Source organism: Lolium perenne, chromosome 1 (assembly GCF_019359855.2).
Source record: "Lolium perenne isolate Kyuss_39 chromosome 1, Kyuss_2.0, whole genome shotgun sequence".
NCBI classification, from domain to species: Eukaryota; Viridiplantae; Streptophyta; class Magnoliopsida; order Poales; family Poaceae; genus Lolium; species Lolium perenne.
Window position 1 is genome coordinate 265,826,632 of NC_067244.2, and position 26,534 is coordinate 265,853,165.

Below are 26,534 nucleotides of genomic sequence, written 5' to 3' on the forward strand. Positions count from 1 at the left end.
TGCAAAAGGTGCATGTCACCTGATCTCTGTCCGATGTATTCCTTGCTCGAGAAGAGAGGCCGGCGGATCCAGCGGCAGTCTCGTCCTCGGGTACAATATATTGAGGCACCAAATGTACTGCTCGACTTTGTAATCCGATTTTGTGTGCGTCATTTTCTAGGCTATAGTTTCTGTTTCCTGCTTAGGTTGCTGTGCAACTGCCCCACAGCGTTTTCTGGTAAGAGCATCTCTATTAGAGACCGAAAAAGTTGGAACCGAAAAAGTCTAATTCAGTCACCCGAAAACGTGTGTGTTAGGTTAATTTTTTCACTCGCGCAGAATAGAAACCGTAAAGTTCAATATGCCCTCAACATCTTAATCAAAAGAACACTCACTGACTGGAACTTTGGGAGCTTGCCCCTAAATTGAATTACATGTTGCCCCAGAACTTGGTTTAACTTGCAACTGGTGGTTTGTTACATTTTGACAAACAAACACTAGGGGGAGCCTGAATTGAATTACACGTTACACTGGTCGTCGATCGGCCTCCTTCTCTGACATCTCAACCTGGAGCCTACTCATGAAACTACTCAGCTCGATTGTCCTGTTGGAGCTACCATATTTCTCCAGCCAATCTGAAGCCATGGAATAATACATCGAACAGATGTTCAAGATGTCTCTGATGTCCCTGATGGCCGTCCTTGAAGCAGGGTAGGCGCATGGTAATGCTGTTCACCGACCTGAAGGTCTTCTTCCACTCCTTCGGCGCCTCCGCTATATTGCTGTCAAGGTCCTTTTTCATTCCCTGGTGCTTCAATCAGAGCAGCCTTCCTGGACGCTGCGCTTCCTATCTCTGCAAACAACAAACCAATCTGAAGCTAGTGAATAATACATACGTCAAGAAATCAATAATGGAATTGCAGTTTGCATGTATCGATATCATTACCTGCAGTGCAGCGAGATGATTGCGGTGCTCCGAGTCGCATAAATACAAGTGTCATGATTTATTTAGTTTAAATCTGACGAACTAGCAACAGACTTTCCCTCAAAATCATTACAAGCAGGTATACATACTATACAGGTGTTAGGCGACTGACAGATCCCCCAAACTTTTCCAGAGAGTTATCACCCTTTCAGCTTTCACCACGAAAATTTGCAGGTTAATCAGGCCCTGAATTTTGCTACCTGTTGTGCGTATAACCTGTCTAGGTCACCAGAACTCGCCCATATCCTGCAAAATAAATTATAACAATTCGTTGATTAGCTTGGATTCTCTTTGATATTAATGATAAGTGGTATACATAAGGTCAATGTTATGTTCAGATCAATAAAAAGATGGTTCCAAGTGTGTTGCATTGGTCGGTACTGCAAACAAATCCCCAGTTTACTATGTCGATCTTTTCATTGGTAGTAGCTACGATGGTTAGACGTACTCTAGAAACCAAACAGTGTGTTCTTTTTCTACTATTGTATTTTGCAAAACGAGGTGTAGTTTAACAAAAGGAAAATTGCAAGGAAACGTACATGAATATGTATGCATTTCTGCATAAATGTGTAAGAAATGCATGCCAGAATAAATTTTAATATCACTTCTGGTTCATTAGACCCCCCTCTCCAAACTTAAACACAACAACGGCTGAGATCACTCTGCACCCCTTCATAAGTAAGGGGATGATTGTCTTTAATAAATTATTTAATCAACACATTAATTACTTATTAAGTCATATATAGCCGAGTAAAAACCCGTATAACCCAAATAAATATAATCCTTACGCATATGTATCCATATATGGGGTGATGGGCCCATCCTTGTCGCTCACATTCTTGGTGGCACGCCCACAGTGGTGGTTGCCCGCATGGGGGCGGCGGTGCATCCCAGGTGGGCGGCTTGTTGGCTCTGTGGTAATCGATGTGGAACCAGGAGCTCTCAGTCCAGCATGTGGGTGCCGCCTTGCAGCGGCCACCGAGACACCGCCACGGCAGACGATGGCAGACCTTGTTTTCTTTGTCTCCGACAGGAGAGCAGCAGGAGGAGCTGGCTAACTAGGATCATCTGGAGGGTGGCGCCTCCTAGCCGGAGACCGAGGAGCAGCGGAACAAGTGGTGCTCTGCCTCTAGTGCTACATTTTCCAAAACGAGGTGCAGTTTAACAAAAGTCTTTTTTCTACTGTGAAACCAGATAACCTTGTCCATTTCCTCCTGCCTCCTCACGTCTGGGTTGTTGATCAGCTCCGATTGAGCCCAGCTCGGCAGTTCTGATAGAACGATCGGGAGGTCCACGTCGGGCGGGAGCCGTCGGACATGGTTAGATCGATACCTACCATATAAAATTACGCGAGTAACACGGGCTTGATTTTGGATCTCACTAATTAAAACGGGATTAGCAATCCTTTTGAGTTTGGGGGAGGGGGTCTACCCAAGTACACCTCTTTTAATATAAGAAAAATTGAAAGAGTACGTGCTATAGAGAGCCAGCTTGGTAGAACGCCTACCTTCTGTTTAATGTGAGCCAGCTTCATCTTGTTCTCGTCCAATTCACACCACTGTTGTAGGTCAGGGCATGAATAAATAAATAGGCTTCGGAGGTTGGTGAGTTGTTCCATGCCCTCAGGCAAAGACTTGGTACCGTTACAATTCCAGATATGAAAAGTCTCAAGAGAGTTGGGCAGGAGACATACCCTCTCAACCAAGTGCTTTAAATCAAGGCAGCTACTAATTTGTAGTCTCTGGAGATTTGTGAGTTGTTGTATACTTTCTGGCAAAGAACTCAAGAAAGCACAGCCCCACATGCGAAGTATCTTGAGAGAGGATAATTCTCCTAACCAGTGCATTGATGTCATGCTGTTGCAATTGATCAGTTCTAGTTTTGTGAGTTGCCCCTTGTTCTTGTTCAACCATTTTGGCAGCTCTTCCAAGTCTTGGTCTCGTAGCTTTAGAGTCTTTAGAGAGGAGAGATGTCGGATGACCTCTAGTGAGCCGGTCAGATCAACTGAACCTCTAATATACAAAAAAAGTGACGCCATACAAGTACTGAATCAGCCTCCACTGATGCATAGGTACCTTGCAGTTTTCAACTGACAGCTCATTAGTTACCGGAGAAAAAGAGGGGTTGGCATCGGTGTGTGATCCAGCACACTCTTCCCATGATGATAACACGTTATCACTGTTTGATATCACCCAAATGGTAGCTTTAGGTGGAAGCGGTTTCATCCTTAACAGGGGGCAATAACGTATCTCCAAATATTTAAGCACATACTCCTGACCACTGGAGTATAACGTGTTCCACTCTTCCAAGTTCGCCATACCTTTGAGTTCCAGATGCTCTAGGTTTGGTAGGTTGTCCACTACTAGCCAGGCTGGAAAGCTCACACCATTGTAACCACATATTTCTAGACTTATGTATACACCTACAATGGATTTTTTTTATTAGCTTGAGTTCTAATTCATATGAATGATATGATGTATACATAAGGCAAATGTTACATTATCAACAAAAAGATGGTTCCCCAGGTACTGCGCCGGTACTGCAAACGAATCACCAGGTTACTATGTCGATCTTTACAATGCTAGTGGCTACGATCAGTAGATGTACGTTCGAATACATATAATTTGTCTTTTTTGTACTGCTATGTTTTGCAAAAAGAGATGCAGCTTTACAAAAGGAAAATTGCAAGGCAAAGTACATGACCATATAGGCATTTCTGCAGGAAAGAACTCTCTAAGAAATGCAGGAAAGAATATATTCTAATATAAGAAAAGGAGAAAGAGTACATAATAGTAAAATAAGATTAGTACTACAGAGAGCCAGCTTTGGTAGGACACATACCTTTTCTTCTATGTGAGCCAGCTTCATCTTGTTCTCCTCTAATTCACACCACTGTCTTAGGTCAGGGCAATTACAAATAACCAGTTTTTGGAGGTTGGTGAGTTGTTCCATGCCCTCAGGCAAACACTTGATACCGTTACAGCTCCAGATTTTAAGTTCCCGAAGAGAGCTGGGCAGGAGACATACACTTTCACCCAAGCACTTTAATTCAGGGCACCTAGTAATATCTAGTGTGTGGAGACTGGTGAGTTGCTGTATACTTTTTGGCAAATAACTCAAGACAGCACAGCCCCACAGGCGAAGTTTCTTGAGGGAGGTTAATTCTCCTAACCAGTGCGGCAGTGATGCCATGCTGTTGCAATCTATCAGAGTTAGCTTTGTAAGTTGCCCCTTGTTCTCGTTCAACCATTTTGGCAGCTCTTCCAAGTCTTCGTCTTGTAGCGTTAGAGTCTCCAGAGAGGAGAGATGTTGGATGACATCTGGTGAGCCGGTCAGATCAACTGAGCCTTTAATAGACAAAGAAGTGAGGCCAGGGAAGTGCTGAAGCAACCTCCACTGATGCATAGGTACCTTGCAGTTTTTAACTGATAGCTCAGTAGTTATTACCGGAGAAACAGAGGAGGTGGCATCGGCGTGTGGTCTAGTACACTCTTCCCATGATGATAACACGTTATCACTGTTTGATATCACCCAGTCCCAAGCTTTAGGTGGAAGCGGTTTCATCCTTAACAGAGGGCAATCATGTATTTCCAACTGTCCAATCACGTGCTCCCCACAATTGGAGTATGACGTGTTCCACTCTTCCAGGTTTGCCATACCTCTGAAAACCAGATGCTTTAGGTTTGGCAATTGGCCCATTAGCCAGGCTGGAAAGCTCATACCGCTGTAACCACATATCTCCAACTTCTTCAATGTGATTGGTGGCACTAGATTTTCCATCAAAATTTTGTGATCCACAAATCTCTCAGCATCTTGAGTCCACTCCAGTGTCAAGTCCTCAAGTTGTGTCTTTCCAGCCAAATTTATACGATGTACCTCTTCAACGGACTTCACATTTTCAAGTTTAGTCAACTTGAGGACGACAGGATCTATGTGTTGTAGCAGGACGAGGCTACTACTACAGTGACCATCACCACGCCGCACCCTAAAGTACGGTAACGATATTGCACTGCTACCAAGCTGAGGAACTTTGGAGATATTGGAACAACCATTTATATCAAGAAACTTCAAACTATCGATTGTAACTATACTTTCTGGTATCCAACGAAGAAATCTGCATTCTGAGAGGTTCAATGTATGCAGCTTTCTCAGGTTACAAATACTTTTAGGTATTCCCTTAATAAGAATATTATCAGACAAGTCCAAATGCTCCAGATTGGAAAGATTACTGCATATATAGTTGATGAAACTGTCCATGGTATCTTCAGACATCATTTTCAGCCTAGATACATTCAAATACCGGAGTTTGTTCACATCTTCTGGCAGCAACTTGATACATGTACCCTGTAAATTCAAATGCTGCAGATTCGAAAGGCCAACCAAAGCTTCATCTAGAAAACAAATCCTATGACAGTATGATAGATCAAGATGCACCAAAATTTTCAGACTCGGAAATGACCTCGGCAATTCTAACATTCTCTCACAACCTGACAAGCTTAAGTACTTGAGTTGAATGAATGTGCCCAAAGCTTCTGGGAGCTTTAGAAGACTACAGTGCTTTGAAGATAAGTTCAAATACTCAAGTTTGTTCAGGGCGCCCAAAACTTCTTCTTCCTGGCAACTTTCAAGATATGAGCTGAATGATAAGTTCAAATACTCTAGTTTGGATAAGATGCCTAGAGCTTCCGGCATCTCTCCAATTTTTTGGCAATGAGATAAGTTCAAATACTGGAGTTGGGTGAGGTTCCCCAAGAGTACAGATATACCTCCAACACAAGAGCAATTTGACAGATCTAAATGCACTAACTTTTGTAGCCTCTTGAATGATTCTGGTAGTTTTGCAAGTCTTGAACAACCTGACAAATTAAGATACACCAGACCGTCAGTATCTCCAATTGACTTCGGTAGCTTCACAATTGTAGGAGATCCATGAATGTCCAGATAAATTAATTTTGAGAGCTTGGTGATACTATCTGGAATCGTTGTATGTTGGACTCCCGGAGCGTTAAGATACCTCAACTGCTTCAGTACACCAATAGAATCTGGCAACTTGTGTATGATGCATTCACTTAAGTCCAGGACACGCAGGGAATTAGCGGATGAAAATGCAGCATCATGAACTGTGATTTTATCACACTTCATAAAACGGAGTGCCCTTATCTTGGATAACTCCGAGACCAATGGCTTGGTACAATCATCGAGTAGTGCATAGTGATAGCAGCTTCCCTGGGCATTATCGCCTTTGCTAACGACAAAAATTTCATTGTCCATGGCTGTCCTAGCTAAATCGTGCACCAAGTCATGCATGGTTAACAATGTAATATCTTCATCATATAGCTCGATATTCTGCAACAAAATAATCATTCCGCGGCGTTAGATTTTCTAAGCTGATATATTTAAGACTATTTATGAATTAACTCCCTTACATTAATATATTTTATCTGTTCACTCCTTTATTAAATAATAAAATTATTTTAGGTCCTCCACTACTTTCAAAGTCTATTGGTCTCTGGGCTCTAAAACTGTACTATTTGTACCCACAAAATCATACATTTTTTTAACATTCAAACCATTGTAAAATAGTTTTCAAAGATATGACACGATGTTTTGCGCAGTGGCAGTTAATCATGTTTTTTCAAAACTAAGAAATTTATGAAATGAGAGAATTTTAATCAAATTGGTAAAAATGATGTCACAAAATCATAATTTTTTTTATCACGCAAACCATTGTAAAGTACTTTTCAAAGACATGACTGGATGTTTTGCGCAGTGGTAGGCAGTTAATCATGGTATTTTTCAAAAATACGAAATTCACGAAATGTGAGAATTTTAATCAAATTGAAGAATTAAAAAATCATCTTGGAAAATAAGTATTCCAACTTGATCATAAAAGTTTGGTAAAATGTATGTACGTACGTAGGCACACACACAAAAAAAAAACAGCGCTCTAGCGCCTTCACTCATCCTTGCATCTAGGAACAACAACCTAGCACCGAGAAGGACGATGATGCCTTCACTATGTCATTGCCCCCGCCTCCTTGCCAAGGTAGGTGGCAGCCAGCCTTGGCATCAATGCGTGGTTTCTTCAACAGGAAGATGCCCTCCTCCAAATGAGGCAATGACGAGTTCATACTTTTTATGGCGGCGACCACAATTGTAGCGGCTGAAAAAAGACATTAACTTTATGTAGTGTCCATCCGTGGTGGTTCTGTTTACTATGTTGGAACCATCTGGGTTACAAGCATCAGAGCATCTCCACCGGCAGCCCTAATAGCGACCCTCATAGGCCTATTGGGATGTCGGGTACAAAATGAGCTCACATCACCAACCCCAATAAAAAATCGGTGGGTTCTGGAGCCAAATACAATAGCCACCACACTCGCGCCGACCCCGAACGGTAGGGGTCGGCGTGGGGGTGTCGGCGCCTATTGCCATGTAGGATTTGGCAAGGTGGCCCCGCTTGGCAACGACAGTGGCAGGCGTCAACAATTTTTATTGCCCACTCCGGTTACCCAGGCAAGGACACCCATCCCTCGCATGCATCGACGGCCGCGTGACGGCACGACTCTCCACGCCGGAGTGAAGGCCGCACCGGACCGTTCGCCTGCTGCCACGTGCATTTAAGCAAGGTGTATTGCTCGCCCCCCCTCACACCTCTGCTTCTCGCCTCCATCACCGCCCAAAACCCTAATGCGCGCCACAGATCAGTCCACCGGTGATGCTCGACAAGGCCATTGTCCTCACGGAGAATGGTGTCCTCGTGCTGCTGGACACGAGGCTCCCGAGTGGCTGGAAGATTACCGTGGAGGGCTTGGCGGTGTCGCCGGTTCCAAAAGATGAGCGCCTTGAGGCGCCCATCAAGGAGCGCTGCACCCAGCTCACCGACGAGCGGCGCGCCAACCCGAGCTTCGTGGCAGACATCGAGCTCTGGCCGACCCTGTTCGAGGACGAACGGCAGGCGGTCCTCGGCTACTTCGTCGGGTCGTATCTTCCGAGCCGCCTCAACCGCCAGGAGCACCGCCAATGGTGGTACGGGCGCACCATCAAGTTGGTGCTGGCCTACTACGGCTACGTGCACCCAACACCGCAGCTTCCACAACCTTCGGGAGCGCCGCAAGTGGTGGTTCGGGCGCACCATCGAGTTGTTGTTGGCCTACTACGGCTATGTGCACCCAACACCGCGGCCTGGCGGGGCGACCACGCGCCTCGTATCTTTGGTGGGGCGACCACGCGCTCGTCTTCTTCGTTCACCCCTCCGTGGCCACAAGCGCCCTGTTCGAAGGGTTCCTCGTGGCACGGGCGCTCTACCGGAGTCGTCCCATTCTGGTAGCCCAAGCCAGAGCTGTGCACGTCACTGCGCTATGGGGGCGTCTCGTTCTGGCGGCCCAAGACAGAGACGTGCTCGCCACAACGCTACGGGTGCGTCGAATTCTGGATGCCCAAGCCAGAGCCACGCTCCGCCACTGAGGGGCCGCCTCTTCCTCAGCCGCTCAGAGAAGCAACAACTTCCGTCGCCACCGAAGAAGGAGGTCAAAGAGGAGCCGGAGGCGGGGGATGAATACCGGCGGGTGTAGATGGAGCTCTGCCACCCCAACGATCCTGCGGATACCCCTGGCCTGAGCCAGGAGCTCCGCACGTCGTTCGACATCTCTTTGGCGGCGATGAAGGGCTTCGGCAAGGCATGGTCGGTGTCGGACTACGGCATGGTCATCGATCTGGAGGACGACGATGATTCGACTTTGACTTTGACAACTTCTCCGACTAGATAGATTTAGTTTGTGTCAATTTTCGTTCAAATCTGTAATATAAACCTAAATTTTAATGAAAATCGCCGTCTTTGTTTAGTTTGTTTGAATTTGTGTCACCCCTTAAAAAAATAGGGCGCGCCGGTGTGGGCGGTACCTCCCCAAATGGAGGGCGCGATTGCCGGCACCCCTAATAGAGCACTGTCGATGCCTATTTGGTGTGCACCGGTGGAGATGATCTCACATCTGTCTTGCATGAAGGTTGCCAATCATGGGGATTGTCCGAGACGGGTCCCCGAAAGCCACTAATAGCTATATATGTACTAGTGAATCATTGTAAGTTGGAGCATATTCACAACTGAAGTTTCTACAGGGTGCAATTAAAAAATAACAAAGGGTTAACTTCATGAAGTAATTAATCATGCTAGTCGTGGTAGGCACAAGCCTAGATTTTATGTAAAGTCATATGTAGATGCAAACTTCGTACCTCATGGTGGACATTTCCTAAAACTTGACATTACCTTTTCATGATAGCCACAATAATATACTTCATGTTTTATTTAACTAGCAATAGAATCAAATATCTAATGTTATATGGTTGTGTTAGGGCCCGTGCACTAATATCATGGTCTTTGTTTGTGCATATCAGCCCATGCGATCTTTTTAAGTAGTTTTTTTTAATATGTGTTTAAGCAATAAAACTATGATGTATTATGCTATCATATATTTCAATACCTTACAGTTTGTGTATTTCACAAGGCTATGCACTATATACTTGAGTTTGACTACACCATTCATACAAAATAACAAAACCGTTCAAGTGTGTAAGGTGTGCATAAACTCACCGAGTCTGAATTTGAATGTTCAAGGAAAGAGAGTCCCAAAAGCTGACTAATGCATCTCTCACCAAGTTGCCAAGTAGAGAAACCAAGAGAAACCCACTGGTAAATAAGCTCCTCTTTAACTATCTTGTGACCTTTAGGAAATATTGCACAATAGGCAAAGCATAGCTTCAAATATGATGGCATAATACTATAGCTTAATTTCAAAGATGCAATCACTTGTATAGAAGATGTATCTTTCAAAGAACATACAGTCCATATATTGCTATCCCTCAAGGATTCCCATTCACTGAACTTTATATATTGCAGCGTGTGTCCAATTGATTTAGCTGCTAAAGCCACACCACCACACTTCATTGCGATGGCCTTCCCTGTCTTCTCTGCATGTTCTTTGCCACCTCTAGATTCAAATGCACTCTTTTTCTTTATTATAGACCAGCACATGTCATCAGTCAAAGCTTTTAATTTACATGGCCGGATGGTAGAAATTTTTCTTGCTATGCCTTCATCGCGTGTGGTTACTATAACAACCACATTACTGTCCTTCCCAACCTTTAGCATGTCGGTTAGGCTTTCCAGATGAAAATCCTCGCCCTCCCAGAGGTCATCTAAAATAATAAGAATCTTCTTACCAGCAAGAAGCTTTTGAAGGGATTTGTGTATCATCTGAATTTCAGTGTACTCACTCTCCTTCACTCCCTCTGATAGCTGTGATATTATAGAATTTCCAATATGCTTCAAATCAAATGTTTGAGACACATAAACCCACACCTGAGAGTATTCTTTGAACTGGGAACTACTATAAACCATTTTTGCCAAGGTGGTCTTGCCAAGGCCTCCAATGCCATATATAGGAAGGATTGTGATGTCTTCTGTCATGCTCTCAAATAAAGAAGCCAATATTTCATCTTTATCATCGGTCCTCCCAACAATTTGTGTCTCCATGATTGACGATGTTTCCCTTATATCAGTAACCTTCGTCTCATTGGCATTAGTACCTTGTGTTAATTTAAACATTTTGTGTTGATCTGTTATCAGCTCTAGATCGTCCCTCATCTTCTCCATCCTGTTGGCCATTTTAATCTTGGGACCAATTGTGAGACAGGGGATCATAATTGCCAAATACTTTTTAAAAGAGCACTGCAAGACAATTGATTTCTCAGTACAATGTGAAATTACAAGCAGTACAAAACGGTATTGCAAATGCAGTCGGGCCAATATGGCACTTCTTCTTCTTCAATCTATTGGATAAAATATTGTTGCTTATTTTATAAAGATATGCAAAATATGCTGTTGGTACAAAACTGTAAGAAATCAAGATTCAGAATGTAGAAGTCCTACAAAATTAAAAAATGTAAATAATATCTAAAATGTGTTTCATGTGAAGATATATAAATTAGCTCACTGTATTACGAACCTTTGACATGTAAATTAGCTCTAGCAAGTTTAGAAACCAAAACCACATGAAGGAGCTGAGTGTTCTATTAATAAATATGCTGACGGTATTGTTTCAAGAGTAACCGTACCTTCCGTGCAGACGGCTGGGTGATGGCCTGTGTGTCGGCCTCAAACTCGTCGATCATGTCGGAGATGACATACATGACGTCTTTAAGCCGCTTCAGCCAAAGACGCGTCAATTTATCCGTGATGGATCGCCTCTCGGCATCCTCAAGGACGGCATCGACGGATTCGAGTGCCATCTTCATCTTCTTCAGGTCCTCATCGAAGTTCTTCTGCAGGGTGATCTGGCCTCCGATCGCTGAACCGATCTGGGCACCCACCACCTTGAGGATGGCAGCGGCAAGCATGCCGCCGAGGTCCGCCATGGCTGCCGCTGGTCGTGCGGAATTGGGTGGGGTGGGTGCTGAAGGTCGTGGAAAGCAGAATGGAGTTTGGGTTACTGCAATTGCATTCTTTGCAAGTCTGTGTCTTTCCTTACCTTTTGTGATTGTCACTGAATAGTTGTACGAATCTTTGCTAGGAGTAGGAAGAGAGCAAGAATCAACTCCAAAGCAAAAGGGCTACGTAGAATGGAAGCCAACTAAAGTAGAATAATGAACCGATGCCAAAGCCATCTAAGCATGACAAAGGGCTACCAAGGAACGAATAGCATTTCGTAGTTCTTTCCTAATAACCGGAAGTTCAAATAAGAAGAGAAGAGTTTACTTGGGCTAAAAGCAATACTAGTTCATATTCTGTGTCTGACTGCCTGGTACTGTAGAAGTTCCATTTTCATATTTTTTAGTGTTTTTCCCGGAAATCCAGGGTCTGACGTCCGGTACATGAGGCAGAGGAGGACTATCTCCTGTAGATTTTTCAGGCAGATCGACCTCGTTGTCCATCGTCCAGTTCGAGTCATTGTATCATCGGTAGTCCAATAAATGAAATTAAGACTTGAGTACAAACTCTGAAGTTCTCAACCCATAAAACAGTCTTAACTGCACGACTCTTCTGCAAAGATCAAACCAACTACGAACCGCACCAAGAATTGCAGGTTGCATATGCATCGATATCAACACCTGCAGTGCAGGGCGATGATCGGTGTGATGTTTGCAAGGTGGAGTATGCTTTGGATGTTCTGCGTAAGAAATCTTTCACGCGGTGACACTAGTGGAAGGATACGTACGGTATGAGCTATCTCTGTCAGGCTGGGACATAAGAGCTACAGCTTGGAGCCTGATGCTCATGTTTTCTTCCCCTAACTCATGCAGAAAACTACTCTGGACACGGTCAAGCAAATAAAAGTGTTAGGCATACGCTGCATTGCTCTCAGATTCATTGCAAGCAAATATCCCATACAAATTCATATTTTGTCAAGCAATTATCCATACAGAATTTCACGGCTTCGTTGCAACACTAATACATGGTGATGGATGACCGGCCTCGCTCAAGGTTCGTTGCGAAATTTGGTGCCTAAACTGAACCCCCACAGTTCCCTGCCTGCTGCAGCCTACAAATTGACGCACACAAAATCGGATTACAAACTCGAGCAGTAAAAAGAGGAAGCCGGCCGGAGAAGTAGTGGATCCGGCGGCCTCTCTTCTCCTTCCGACCGGCCAGAACACAGGAAGCCGGCCGGCAGTGCGAGGGAAGTCCGGCTGCAACTGCGAGAGTGGATTCCCGTGTAGGCACCTGCCCATAGGAAGGATGCTGAGCCGCCCGAGTTTTAGATTCATCGGCGCCTTCCCCTGTTTCTCGGCGCCGGCGAGGAGATACAGGGCGCTCTTCAGCTCCGCGCCTGTTAAAACACCCCGCCCCCATTTGAGTTCGCCAGACCTGCAGCCGTCGCCCCCATTTGGTCTCTAAGGACGACGGGAAGGACTGCGAATGAGTTTCAGAGAATGATTTCTGAAAATTGATATAAATCACTCTTGGGAACAGACTCTGAAGCCATAAAGTCATGCCTCACACAGATGTTCAAGCAGTCTTAATCGCCGAGCTATCAGGTAAGCCGTGGCGAGCCCCCATTTGAGCATCCTCATGGTAGAGCTCGTCCTCGCGGGCGTACATGGTGGTCTGCTCCGCCTCGAAAGCAGCCATCACGTGGAGCTCTGCTCTATCCGGATCTTCTGGATAGCGGGCGCGAGCCATGGCGGTGATGTGGCTGCAGGTACTTTCATGGTCGTCCATGGATTGTAGATAGGGTTTACCGGCGGCGCCGTCCATTATATAGGCACAACAGGGCGGGAACCAACGTTCAGTTTCCCGCGTGCGTGAGGCGGTGGACGAGAGCGGGAATCGACCGCCCCCATGCGGGAACTGGTAATCACCTGCGGCGGAACTCGACGGAACGTTGGTCGCCATTAAATGAGCTTGATAGTAAAAAAAATTCGGGCCACTGGGAACACCATAGAGTCAAACGGTCGATCACTCTAGCCTTTTTAGCCGATTTCCGTGACCGTAGCCCAACCCAAACGAACACAGACGGTCACTTTTGGTGACCTAAATGTATCGGGCCGCTGGAGAACGACGGGAAGGACTGCGAATGAGTTTCACATAATGATTTCTGAAAGTTGATATACCGAGTACATATACTCCCTCCATCTCATGAAACTTGTCTAAGATTTAACAAAATTTGAATATATCTATATACTAGATAGTGTCTAGATATATATCTAAATTTTGATAAATCTAAGACAATTTTGGTGGGCCGGAAGGAGTACTAGTTTTGTGACTTGGTTTTGAGTCTCTTCCGTGCATAAACACAGAGGTCCCTCATCTCGAGCAGCGGGTCGCGAGCGTGCCACCCCTGGTACCGTCAGCCGGCGCGAAGCAAAATTCAGTGAAATCAGAGCCACGACACTGCTGCTACCACTCCGCGATTCCCATGCTTCGAAACAGCCGCACTCTTTTTTTCTTCTTCATATGTCCTTCCAAATGAGCTATCCAGATCGCTGCTTGGGTTTGAGGGCGAGTTGCTTGCGGTAGCCCATGGTAGGCTGGCGTCCAACAACAGGGCCCATGGTCGGCGCATCCTGCTTGGCTTGCACGCCGTGCATCTCCAGACCTTGGGCAGCAGCAGTTGGCAGTTGCAGCTGGCACGGCAGCCTCGGGGGCCACATCTGACTGACGGCGACATCGAGGGTGCCGTCAGTGCCACGAGCGAATCCTCTGCAAAGTAAATAACGACGATTCTTTGATTAGCCGGTAGTACAAAAGAATTCCCAGTAGATGTACTCTAGAAACCAGATAAAGTCGTCCTTTTTCTACTGCTACAGTTTTCAAAGCAAAGTGGTGTTTAACAAAAGGAAAATTCCAAGGCAAAATAGATTAATATGTAGACATTTCTGCATGAAAGAACCCCTCTGTAGTAAATGCAAGGCAGAGTAAATTCTAATATAAAAAAAGGAGAAAGAGTACGTCAAAATAAAATAAGATTAGTACTACAGAGAGCCAGCTTTGGTAGGACACGTACCTTGTTTTTTATGTGAGCCAGCTTCATCATGTTCTCCTCTAATTGGCACCACTGCTTTAGGTCAGGGCAACCATAAATTTCTAGTTTTTGGAGGTTGGTGAGTTGTTCCATGCCCTCAGGCAAACACTTGATACCCTCACAATTCCAGATTCTAAGAGTCACCAGAGAGCTAGGCAGGAGACATACCCTTTCACCCAAGTGATTTAATTCAGGGCAGCTATTAATGTTTAGTTTCTGGAGATGGGTGAGTTGCTGTATGCTTTCTGGCAAAGAAGACAAGACATCACAGCCAACCAGGAAAAGTTGTTCGAGGGAGGTTAATTCTCCTAACCAGTGCGGCAGTGATGCCATGTTGCTGCAACCCCACAGATGTAGCCTTTTGAGTTGCCAGTTGTTCTCGTTCAGCCATTTTGGCAGCTCTTCCAAGTATTCGTCTTCTAGTGTTAGAGTCTCCAGAGAGGAGAGATGTTGGACCTCTGGTGAGCCGATCAGATCGATCGGGCCTTTAATATGCAAATCAGTGAGGCCAGGGAAGTGCTGAAGCAAGCTCCACTGGTGCAGAGGTACCTTGCTGTTTTCAACTGACAGCTCAGTAGTTACAGGAGAAAAGGAGGAGGTGGCATTGGTGTGTGGTCCACTACACTCTTCCCATGATGATAACACTTTATGGCTGTTTAATATCACCCACTTTTTAGCTTTAGGTGGAAGCGGTTTCAACCTTAACGTGGGGCAATCATGAATTTCCAACTGTGCAAGCACGTGCTGCTCACCACTGGAGTGTGACGTGGTCCACTCTTCCAGGTTTGCCATGCCTCTGAGAACCAGATGCTCTAGGTTTGGCAGTTGGTCCAGTGCTAGCCAGGCTGGAAAGCTGACACCGCTGTAACCACATATCTCCAACCACACCAATGTGCTTGGTGGCACCAGATTTTCCATCAAAATTTTGTGATCCACAAACCTCTCAGCATCTGGAGTCCACTCCAGTTTCAAGTCCTCAAGTTTTTTCTTCCCCATCAAATTTATACGTTGGGCCTCTTCTACGGACTTCACATTTTCAAGTTCAGTCAAGTTGAGCTCCACAGGATCTATGTGTTGTAGCAGGACGAGGTTGCTACTAGAGTGGCCATCACCAGGCTGCACCCCAAAGTGTGGTAACGATAATGCACTACTACCAAGCTGAGGGGCTTTGGAGATTCTATAACAATCATTTATATCAAGAAACTTCAAACTATCCATTGTACCTATACTACCTGGTATCTTTTTAAGAGACAAGCATTCTGCGAGGTTCAATGTATGCAGTTTTCTCAGGTTACAAATACTTTCAGGTATATTCCTCAAAAAAAAATTATTAGACAAGTCCAAATGCTCCAGATTGGAAAGATTACTGCATATATAGTTGATGAGACTGTCCATGGTATCTTTAAGCCTATTACTCACCCCAGACACATTCAAATACCTGAGTTTGGTCACATTTTCTGGCAACAACATGATACGTGTACCCCGTAAATTCAAATGTTGCAGATTGGAAAGACCAGCCAAAGCTTCATCTAGACAATCAATACTACGACAGCCTGATAGATCAAGATGCACCAAATTTTTTAGACTCCGAAATGACCTCGGCAGTTCTGACATTCTCTCACAACCTGACAAGTTTAAGTACTTGAGTTGAATGAATGTGCCCAAAGCTTCGGGGAGCTTTCGAAGATCACAAGCCTCTGAAGATAAGTTCAGATACTCAAGTTTGTTCAGGGTGCCCAAAACTTCTGCTTCTTGGCAACTTTCAAGATATGAGCTGAATGATAAGTTCAAATACTCTAGTTTGGATAGGACGCCCAGAGCTTCTGGCATCTCTCCAATTTTTTTGCAGTGAGATAAGTTCAAATATTTCAGTTTTGTGAGGCTGCCCAAGAACTCTGATATACCTCCAATACAAGAGCAATTTGACAAATCAAGATGCACTAATTCTTTTAGCCTCCCGAATGATTCTGGCAACTTTTCAATTTCTGAACAACCTGACAAATCAAGATATGCCAGACCTTCAATTTCTCCAATGGATTCTGGTAAAGCCAAGATTTTAGAAGACCCATGAAGGTTGAGGTACAATAACTTTGAGAGCTTGATGATATCATTCGGAATGACTGCATCTTGGACTCTAGGAGCATTAAGATACCTCAGCTGCTTCAATACACCAATAGAATCGGGCAACTTATGTATGATGCACTCGCTTAAGTCATGGACGCGCAAGGACTTGGCAGATGAAAATGCAGCCCCATGGAGTTCAATTTCAGCACAGTCCATAAAACGGAGTGCCCTTATCTTGGATGACTCCAAGCCCAATGGCTTACTACAATCATCAAGCAATGCATAATGGTAGCAGACTCCCTTAGTGTTCCCGCCTTTGCCAACGACAAAAATTTCATCGTCAATGACTAATCTTGCTAAGTCGTGCACCAGATCATGCATGGTCAACAATGTCATATCTTCATCATACAGTTCGATAGTCTGCAAGAAAATCATTTTACAAAGTCAGATTTTGGGGTTTCTTATATTTAAACCAATTTGTGAATTAAATTCGTTATTGAATAGTAAATTTGACTTGTGCTTGTCTGCTGTTTCCTAAGTGTATATTTTTCCCTAAACTGTAAACTGTAAAATTAGATAATTATGTGCTTAAGTGCCACGACCAAACATAATTCATTTCTCGGGCAAGTGCAAAGCAGTTTTGGATGACGTGATGGTGTTTCTCAATGCATGGCAGTCAATTAACATCATATTGGAAAAATAAGATAGTTCCAAAAATATGAGAACTTCTAAGAAACCAAAGAAGGAATAGTAATTATACAATGAAACAAGTCTAGAAAACTCATAAATAATTTATGTAGACTAGAGAAAAATCATCTATGATAAATCAGAATTTGTAGAAAAGTGTGAAGTTATAAAAAAGCAACACAACGGTTTATATGTCAGATTTCTTTCCCATTTTTACTGTCTTTATTTAATTTTGGATTTTTCCGATTTTCTTCAGTTTTTCGTGATGGTTAGGCTTGTATGCAAAAACCTTCGCTACCTCATCGTGAAAGAAATCTACATAGTTTGGATAGTTAAGAATCAAATTATATGATTTACTATTTTACGGCAGGAATAGTTAATGGATCAGAAATGTACTTTTCCTTGTAATATTGTACTAGATCAAGCCACTGTGTTTTGACTATAGTTTAAAGTCCAGACCACATCGCTAGTCAGAGCGGAATAACCAGAGCTGGCGACCCTAGTGGTTTCTTAAGCTCTACATACTGTTCCTCCATTGGTCCTGGGCAAACTCAACTGCTTCTTTGGATAGAAAGTTTTTGCGCTAGATTTTAGGAAAATTCATTTTGGTAATAATTTCCCGAAAACCAGTATTAGGAATTATTCAGTTATTAAATATAAGTAGATGGAAAATCCTGTTTGGAAATTTTGTTGAGAAACAATTGGGGCAGTTGTAATTAGGTTACTATAACCGCGTTTTCAGAAGAACGATGAATATCTATTTCCCAAAACTCTAATTGCTCGGATTGTGGAAACCAATTTTTCCTTATCCGTGTATTGAATCCCGCATCCAAAGAGATTTTGTTAGTTATACGGTTGCTTGGGATTAAGGTAAACTAGCTGTGTTGAAACACTGTATCGAAACAAGGCCTAAGTGGGACTAGTGTGTAAGTGGCAGTATGTGGGTGTCGGTTTCATGTATGATTGTAGTCTCAAATTCTAAATAATCCTAGTGACATATAATATGTGGATTTGGAATTTCATATATACCAATAGAATTGGATTACTAATCCCACAAATGGACTTAAGCTACTCCGTAAGCTTAGAAAAGTGATCTTAAGTGATGGTCACTTCCATCTGGTTGTAGCTTAGGTTTCAAAAGAGTGCTTATGTCAGTGGCCAGAGCCCAGTATCCGACAAGGAACCAGTTATGTTATTGTGGCCAAAACTAATCCAAAGTAATAGTATAATGAATAAATCCACACAGTTGTGATTATCAGTTCATATTACTTTCCAAAAATTAACAGTACAATATTATATCTTTTTTCTTGTATATCGAAAATTTTAGTTATGAAAGTATGCTATGTGGATATGCAATTCTCTTTTTCTGGAATATTGTTTTTGTTAGGGATTTTCTAGAAAAGTTTGGTTATGAAAGTTTAGTAATGAAAATACGCTATGTGGGCACAACTTGGTTTCTAGGGAAAGTTAAGAAGTTTTCACTCCATTCACTTGCACTTAGGGATTTCAAAACCGAGGCATGTGTGAGTGTGGTAGCATGTGTGCATGAAACTGTTCTGTTTGAATGTCTACTATCGTAGTATCAAATTCTAAATAGTCACAATGGTCTATAATATGTTGATTCGGTAATTGAAATATTGATCCCACAAAAATGCAACAGTCCAAATTGACGCGTTGCAGGCATGCATTTTAATTCAAACTTTCTCTATGCATCTTTCAGTATTATGGCACATTTCGTCTTTATAGGAAAAATGTGCATTTTTTTATTGTCCTACATAAGTTAATAGTAATAAACATTTTCCATTGAAATATATGTATATTCGTCGTGACCGAGGGCTTGGCTTGCCCTGTTAAGGAGTGAGAACCCTTGGAATTTCTCGTAAATTTCCCAAGGTAACCGTATCTTTATTACATTTTTCTTTCGGAAGTAGAAATATTGGCCAACACCTATTTATTTATATGCTAGTAAAAAATATAATCAGATAGAAAATTGCGATAATATAATATATCATTTCCACATAAAAAATCAAATTTAAAATTTGTAACCTACATTTAAATAATATTTAAGAAAAAACAGAGGGTTAACTTTTCGTACCAAGAGATCATGCTAGACACAGGAAGGGGAAGTAGGAGACTAGTTTGTCATACGTTATATGAGGATGCAAACTTTAGGCCATGGTGGGCATTTCCTTTTGCTCCTAGGAATCACTACTTGATATGTTTTTTCTTGAATTAGAGCATGCCACAATAGAATCAGTAGCTCTGAATATAGTGGGGATGTACTAGCTAGGAGCTAGTTCAATAATGTGCAAGTGGGTGTTCTATGTGTATCAACCACTGAAATGTTTAAGAACTTATTTGGAAAAGTTTTGTTTTGTATGTTACACCTCTTTATATGTTATACTCTCATTTCAGTATCTTGCATCTTGTGCACTTCAAAAATATGCACTACATACTTAGTGACCTTGCAGTAGTTTGAAGAAAGGAAAATACATTCAATCACATAAGGTATGCAATATAAACTCACCGATGGTGACTTGAAATGTTCAAGGAAAGAGAGTCCCAAAAGCTGACTAATGCATCTTTCACCAAGCTCCCACGTAGAGAACCCAAGAGAAACCCATTGGTGAATAAGATCATGTTTAGCTATCTTGTGACCTTTTGGAAATATTGCACAGTAGGCAAAGCACAGCTTCAGATATGAAGGCATAACACTATAGCTCAACTTCAGAGATGGAAGCACTTGCAAAGAAGTTGGATCTGTTGAAGAAGATGCATCCCAGATATTACTATCTCTCACTGATTCCCATTCACTTGGCTTCTTAGATTGCATCATGTGTCCAAGAGAGTTAGCTGCTAAAGCCACACCACGACACTTCATTGCAATGACCTTCCCTATCTCCTCTAATTGTTCTTTGTCATCTCTAGATTCAAATGCACTCTTTTGCTTTATTATAGACCAGCACATTTCATCAGTCAATGGTGCTAATTTGTATGGTTGGATGGTACATATTTTTTCTGCAATGGCATCATCACGTGTGGTTACTATGACTACCACGTTACTGCCCTTCCCAATCTGCAGCATATCGATTAGACTCTTCAGCTTGAATTGCTCACCCTCCCAGAGGTCATCTAGAACAATAAGAATCTTCTTGTCAGCAAGGAGCTTTTGAAGACAATTGTGTATCATCTGCATTGTACTGTACTCACTCTCCTTCACTTCCATTGATAGTTGTGATATTATAGAATTCCCAATCTTCTTCAAATCAAATATTTGTGACACATAAACCCACACCTGAGAGTATTCTTTGAATTTGGAATTATTGTAAACCATTTTTGCCAAGGTTGACTTTCCAAGACCTCCAATTCCACATATGGGAAGGATTGTGATCTCTTTTTGCATGTTCTCAGATAAAGAAGCCAATATTTCCTCTTTCTCCATGGTCCTCCCAACAACCTGTGTCTCCATGATTGACGTGGTTTCCCGTATATCAGTAACCTTTGGCTCATTGGCATTAGTTTCTTCCCACAATCTGAATTTCTTGTGTTGATCGGTTATCACCTCCAGATCCTCCCTCATCGTCTCCATCTTGTTGGCCATTGTAATCTTGGGACCAACTATGAGACAGGGGATCATAATTGCCAAATATTTTTTGAAGGAGAACTGCAAGACAATTGATTTGTTACTACAATGAGAAATGACCAGCTTTATAGTTCTATACTATAAAAAGGCATTTGGCACAATAGGATTTAAAAAACATCAAGTTTCTATAAGACCAAATCTTCTTTCATATTTTTGAAAGATTCAGAATGTATGACCATGACAAAACTATAAGAAAACTAAGCTCAGACATGAAAAGTCTTGCAACATTTAGAAAAGTTAAATCATATCAAAAACAAATTCTAACTTGTCTATTTAATTAGTTCTAGCAAGTTTATATAGAAAGAAGTGATCAATATGATGATATCTGGAAGAACAAGGTAGAACAAACAGGCCGGTGGCCTGCAGCGCACACATACCTTCCGTGGAGACGGCTGAGTGATTGGTTCTGTATCGGCCTCGAAGTCATCAATCATGTCCGAGATGGCGTACATGGCGTCCTTGAGCCGCTTCAGCCACAGAAGCGTCGGTTCATCAGTGATGGACCGCCTCTCGACGACCTTGAGCAAGGCCTCGACAGATTCCAGAGCCATTTTCATCTTCCTCAGATCCTTGTCGAAGTTCTTCTGCAGGGTGATCTGACCTCCGATGGCCGAACCAATCTGGTCGCTCACCACCTTGAGGATGGCAGCGGCAAGCATGCCGCCGATCTCCGCCATGGCCGCCGCTGCTCAAGGTTGGGGGAGGGGGCTGGGAGCAAAGAGCGGTAAAGGTAGAGGCTCCAGCTTCAGATCTGATCTAAGTAAAGCCTGGGCGTGCTCAACTGTTCCACGTCAACTCTACAGCAAGTCTTTGTTTTGCCGCGTATGACTGTGACATCCATTCACGTGAATTTCCTATTTTCTATGTTTATAATGATTCTTGCAAACCAAAGAACACGCTTTCTTAGAGCCGTGGCCCCCCACGATATGTTATTGTACTCCATGTTTCTCCCGCACATGTACCAATCGAATTTGTATTCGATCAGGACTAGTGGCTACTAGTCGCCTTTTATCTTTCGTTTTTCCCGTTCAAAAAAAAAATATTTCTTTTTCCCCAAAATAGTGTTTCCCCAAATGAAATCTTTTGATGGAATCATAATCAGCATTGCTTATTGCACATCGATCTTGGCCACCAAACCAATGCACCATGTGGCTACAAGAAACGCACGCCATGGATGAAGATGTTGCCAACGATGGCATAATCAAACTCGCGACAGATAAATCGAGACGAAGATAGAGAGCACTTTTGTATGGTGTTTAACTGAACCTCTTTTTTTCATTTTATTCTTGAGTTACACCAAACAAACTGAGCTGAAAACAAGATCAAGGCCGACCATACTGGTAGTGTCAGACCATCTCCAACACGGCGCCAGGTTTGCGTGGCCGCAGATGGCACGCGGCGTCCTTCCGCGTCTGCCTGCTCGCCTCCTAGACCCACCTATCGGCGCCTGAGTCCTATTAAATGTGGATTGGGAGGCGGACTATCCCTATCCAGTCCCCACTCCCACTCCACTCAGCACGCAGGCTCGATCGAGCTTCCGCGCCGCCATGGCCCTGAAGCGCAAGTTCGAGCCTAGCGCGAAAGACTACCAGGCCGGCAGCATCCGGCGAGCCGCGTCGGCGCCTTTCGACATGGGGCCGCCGGCGCCGATGCGCGAGCGGATCTACGTCACCGTCGTGGTGGCACAGATCTTCTGGGAGGCCGGCACCCCAATGCCGTGGGGCGACGTGCACCTCCCCCACGGCTGGCACCTGAGCCCATATCAGGTTCTGGTGCCGCCGATCCCGGCCACCGGCCGCGCACGCCTCGCGGAGATCCAGCAGCGCGCGCAGCTGCCGGCGGACCTCCGGGAGGACCCCGCCTACAGCGACAAGAGTCCCTACTGGGACCTGTGGTTCGAGGTGGAGCACGTTGCACGCCGGTGCACCTGCTTCACCTCGGCGAGGAGGGCAGGCCACCGCCCCGACGGCCTCTACATCAACGAGCCCGCAGCTGCTACGCCGCGGGACTCGCCACAGGCCTAGCCCGAGGAGGACGACGACCCCGAGTTACGCGACGCGCTCGCGGCATCCGTCGAGGTCAACGACCTCGAGGAGCTGGCCAAATGGCCGCACCTCGTCGAGGTGTTGCGCGCCTCCGCGCTGGAGGAGGAGGCCAGGAAGGCCAAGGAGGACGCCGATACGTGGGCGTTCCTCCTCGCCATGGCGCGCCGGCAAGAGGAGGCCACGCGCCAGGCCGCGCTCCGGGAGGAGGAGGTGCGCCTCCTCCGCCTCAAGCACAAGGCGGAGTTTGAGGCCGCTGCGGCGAAGCAGTGGGAGAAGGAGGCGGCGCGGCTGGCACACTTGCGCAGGCCGGCGAGCCCTCCGGACCCGCACTCCGCCTGGGAAAGGGTGCAGTGGTCGCCCTTGCCGGAGAGTCCCCGGTGCCCTCCGACGTGTCTAGCAGGAACAGCGTGTCGCCGCCGGGGGGCGTCGTCCTCATCGACGGCGACGACGACGTGTACTACTGGGAGTAGGTGGCACGCCGGCGGCCACCGCGTCCCAAACCCTAGCCTAGGGTTTCCTTTTTTTGTTAAAGCCCATATAGGGCTTTCTTTTGTGTAAAAAAATTGCCCAAAATAGGGCGAAGTTTAACGAACTTTAGTTTAAATTTACTTGTTTTTTTTTTTTTTTGCGATTTATTTGTTTTGCGCTCCCGCGTGTCCGCGTGGCCACCCAAATGGCCACAACCAGACGGCTCAACGCGTTCAATTTGGGTCGTCGCGTTGGAGATGCTCTCGTCCCTCTAGCTCGTGCCTCTTCTCCCCACATTCTCGCCAGAGTCATCATTACTCGCGCCATCCCACGAGCGATCAGCGTGGTCAGCTGATTAAATGTAAGGGCATCTCCAGCGGGGCGACACATTTCGGATGCCCAAACGGACGCGTCGCGTCAGCCGAAATGGTCGAAATCGACCGTGCGTCCGTTTGCGTCGGGGGTGGCTCCAGCGGCACGACGCATACTTTTTTTTCCCCATTGATAAAAGCCATAATTTACATTAATAAAAAAACATAAAAAGACTTTAAAAAGGCCATAAAGGCATGTAGCTAATGGCTACTGCTCGTTGTCAATGACGAGGTCGATGAACTCCGGCGTCGGCCATGGAAGCTGGTACGCCGGCTGACGTGGGCATTACCTTTCAGGTAACTGACATTGCCCTATCCCGCACGGCCCAACTGGAGGCCCATGAAGACACCCGATGGCAAGGCGGGCCACTAGGACGGTGCCGAGAGAGATTCCTTGAAGAACAAGACAGAGAGCAACTGAACAAGGAAAGTTTAGAGCTAGGACTTTTGTAAACCTAGTCGTACCCGGACAGATCTCTTGAGACCTGGTCTCCTATATAAGGGTCAGGAGAGGGGCTGCCGAGGGACACAATCAATCTGAGCGACTTTAACCACCATAAGTCTAGAGCCAGGTAGCCACAGCACTTAGCCTCTCGACGAGATCACAGCCGAAACCTTCGGCACCCTATTGTAACCCGATATTCTCGTAATCAAGATCAGACAGGTAGGACGTAAGGGTTTTACCTCATTGAGGGCCCCGAACCTGGGTAAATCTCTCTCCCCGCTTGTCTGTTAACCGATGTCTCATGTCAGCCTACAGGATTCCATCAACCCTAAGCCCCAATCAGAGGGCATTGCCGAGGAGTACCCTCGTCACCGGCGGTGGAGGAGGAAGGGCAGGCTGCGGCAACTGCGGCCAGGCCGTCGCCGGCGCAAGAGGCTGTGGTAAAGGTGGCCACGGATCCCAGGCCGGAGCAGCAGCGGGCGCGCGGTCGTTGGAACGCGTCGGCGTGGCCGGAGGAGTCGTCGGCCTCCCCTGCGCGAGCGCCGACTCGCGGAGCTGGATTGCGAGCCCGTCCCACATAGCGAGCTCGTTGAGCTCGTCGAGCATGATGTTGGCCAGTGCCATGGCAATGGCCTCATCCTCGCTAATGTCCGGCGGCTGGGTCTCCGGATCCCACGCCGGCCCGCCGTCGTCGTGGTCGTTGTCTGCGCGCTCCGCCTCCTCGTCCTCGTCCTCGTCCAGACCCGCGTCCTCATCCTCATCGTCGTTCTCCTCTTCTTCCGCGGCGATCTCGCGGTCGAATTAGTCAAGGTCGCCGAGGTATCCAGCTCGGCGCCGCGCGTCGAACTCCCACGTCCCGAACGAGATCCAGTTGTAGGAGTTGAGCGTGTACGCCGGATCTTCTCGAAGATCGGCCGGCAAGATCGCTCGGCGGCGGCGTACCTCGTCACGGCGCTCTCGGCCCTCGCGTGGCACGGGGGGACCGGCACGCGCCTGGAGTTGAGGTACCAGCCTCCTCCAGGCAGGTTTGCGTCCGGCCATGGCACCGGCCAGTTTTCCTCGGAGAGGCGGCGCGCGAACTCGATGCGGATGTACCGCCCGACCCGCGGCTTCTTGCCGGACCGTGAGCCGCTAGCCTCGTGATCGTTCTTGGTCTTACGGAACTGCCAGCATTTCTTCCCCATGGCGTTGGTCGGGTGGATATGGTAGACTCTGGCAATGGTGTGGTCGGGGAAATGGGTGCCGGCAGCGTTCCTTTAAGAGGCTCGGACGCCATCTCGCCTTCAATGTCCTGCCACTGCGACGCCGCCCAGCAGCGCACGCTCGCGGAAGCCGAGGCGCGCCATTAACGAGGCCCTGAAAAGTTGCAGCGCGCCGCCCGTAAGTTATGCCGCGAAAGACGAAGCATCTGTGCCCCTGCCAGCGGGCCTGTGCGAGGACCGGACGGACGACCGCTGCGTCCGTGCAGCGTCCACAGAGACGCAAACCTGACGCATTTTTGGGCCACGTTTGCGTCGTTGCGGATGGCCCGGTCACTATGCGTCGTCCCGCTGGAGCGGGTACCAGACGCATTTTCGGCACGCGCGGACGCAAACAGTCGCTCAACGTCCATTTGCGTCGCCACGTTGGAGATGCCCTAAGCTGAAACTAAAACATTGAAACTACTGACAAACGTTCCACGTACAACACCTGTAGATTGTTCACAAACTGACGTTGTGTCCGGTAGGTTAAAATTTGGGTAAACCCTCTGTCCAGCGGTCCGATGCAAATTAACCAATGTATCACCTTCGACGCATTTGCAGTTTAAATTACGCGGAGAACGTATGTGTCCTCCGGGCCTAGACCCACCTGGCAGCTGGCGAGTGCCCTGAATCACTTCATATCTACGCGGCCGCATCACTTCTCTTATGTGCGGCCACATCGCTTCCCTTTTGGGCGTGTAATCACTACGGCTCTATTAATGGGCACGCTTCAGCTTTAACGGCAGCGTCAGGATTGGCATGCGGCGGTTGGGCTTCCACTCCGCCATATATGGTACACGCCTGGAAACCGGCGCATGAACTCATAGAGGCCACCTTCTATCTTTTTTTGGGGCATTGACATTGCCTCGCCATTGCCACCCCAAGTATCCTCCAGCTCGCCTTCCTGCCCGCCCTTTCTCCTTCGTACGCACATAACATGTGCCGCGACCTCAGCCATGGGCAAGGGATGGCCATGGTGGTAAACGAAGAACGACCGTGAGGCCGAAACGTTGGCGCTGAAGAAGTCGCGCGTCCGCGTCTCCTTCACGGTCGATGTGGCTCGGGCCCTGTATAGGAAGCGCAAGC

At 45.9% G+C, this 26,534-nt stretch overlaps 2 protein-coding genes across 2 annotated transcripts; both read right to left on the reverse strand.

Moving 5' to 3' along the window:
• Nucleotides 1–393: 393 nt before the first annotated feature.
• Nucleotides 394–11,959, reverse strand: LOC127340429 (uncharacterized). Its single transcript, XM_071825036.1, has 7 exons — nt 11,078–11,959; nt 9,555–10,691; nt 4,212–6,310; nt 3,236–3,284; nt 2,472–2,885; nt 926–1,210; nt 394–832 (listed from the first exon to the last, which is right to left on the reverse strand). Exons 1-6 carry the CDS (start codon nt 11,375–11,377, stop codon nt 1,190–1,192), a joined length of 4,020 nt encoding a protein of 1,339 aa, XP_071681137.1. The 5' UTR covers nt 11,378–11,959; the 3' UTR covers nt 394–832; nt 926–1,189.
• Nucleotides 11,960–13,528: 1,569 nt separating this feature from the next.
• On the reverse strand, nt 13,529–21,689 carry LOC127327864 (uncharacterized). Its single transcript, XM_051354670.2, has 4 exons — nt 21,256–21,689; nt 19,763–20,899; nt 14,467–16,968; nt 13,529–14,162 (listed from the first exon to the last, which is right to left on the reverse strand). The coding sequence occupies exons 1-4, from the start codon at nt 21,553–21,555 to the stop codon at nt 14,142–14,144; spliced, it is 3,960 nt and encodes a 1,319-aa protein (XP_051210630.1). The 5' UTR covers nt 21,556–21,689; the 3' UTR covers nt 13,529–14,141.
• Between the last annotated feature and the right edge of the window lie 4,845 nt (nt 21,690–26,534).

Bases quoted from the DNA above. Each gene is read 5' to 3' on its own strand.
- LOC127340429 (XM_071825036.1), bottom strand. From the start codon at position 11,377: ATGGCGGACCTCGGCGGCATGCTTGCCGCTGCCATCCTCAAGGTGGTG. The intron at 2,886-3,235 runs GTATGTGCTTAA...GACTTGGAAGAG, and splicing joins TTATACTCCAGTGGTCAGGA to CTGCCAAAATGGTTGAACAA. The intron at 1,211-2,471 runs GTAGGCGTTCTA...TTTATTTTGCAG, and splicing joins TGGCTCACATTAAACAGAAG to GATATGGGCGAGTTCTGGTG.
- LOC127327864 (XM_051354670.2), bottom strand. From the start codon at position 21,555: ATGGCGGAGATCGGCGGCATGCTTGCCGCTGCCATCCTCAAGGTGGTG. The intron at 16,969-19,762 runs GTGAGTTTATAT...ATTTTCTTGCAG, and splicing joins AACATTTCAAGTCACCATCG to ACTATCGAACTGTATGATGA. The intron at 14,163-14,466 runs GTACGTGTCCTA...TTTACTTTGCAG, and splicing joins TGGCTCACATAAAAAACAAG to AGGATTCGCTCGTGGCACTG.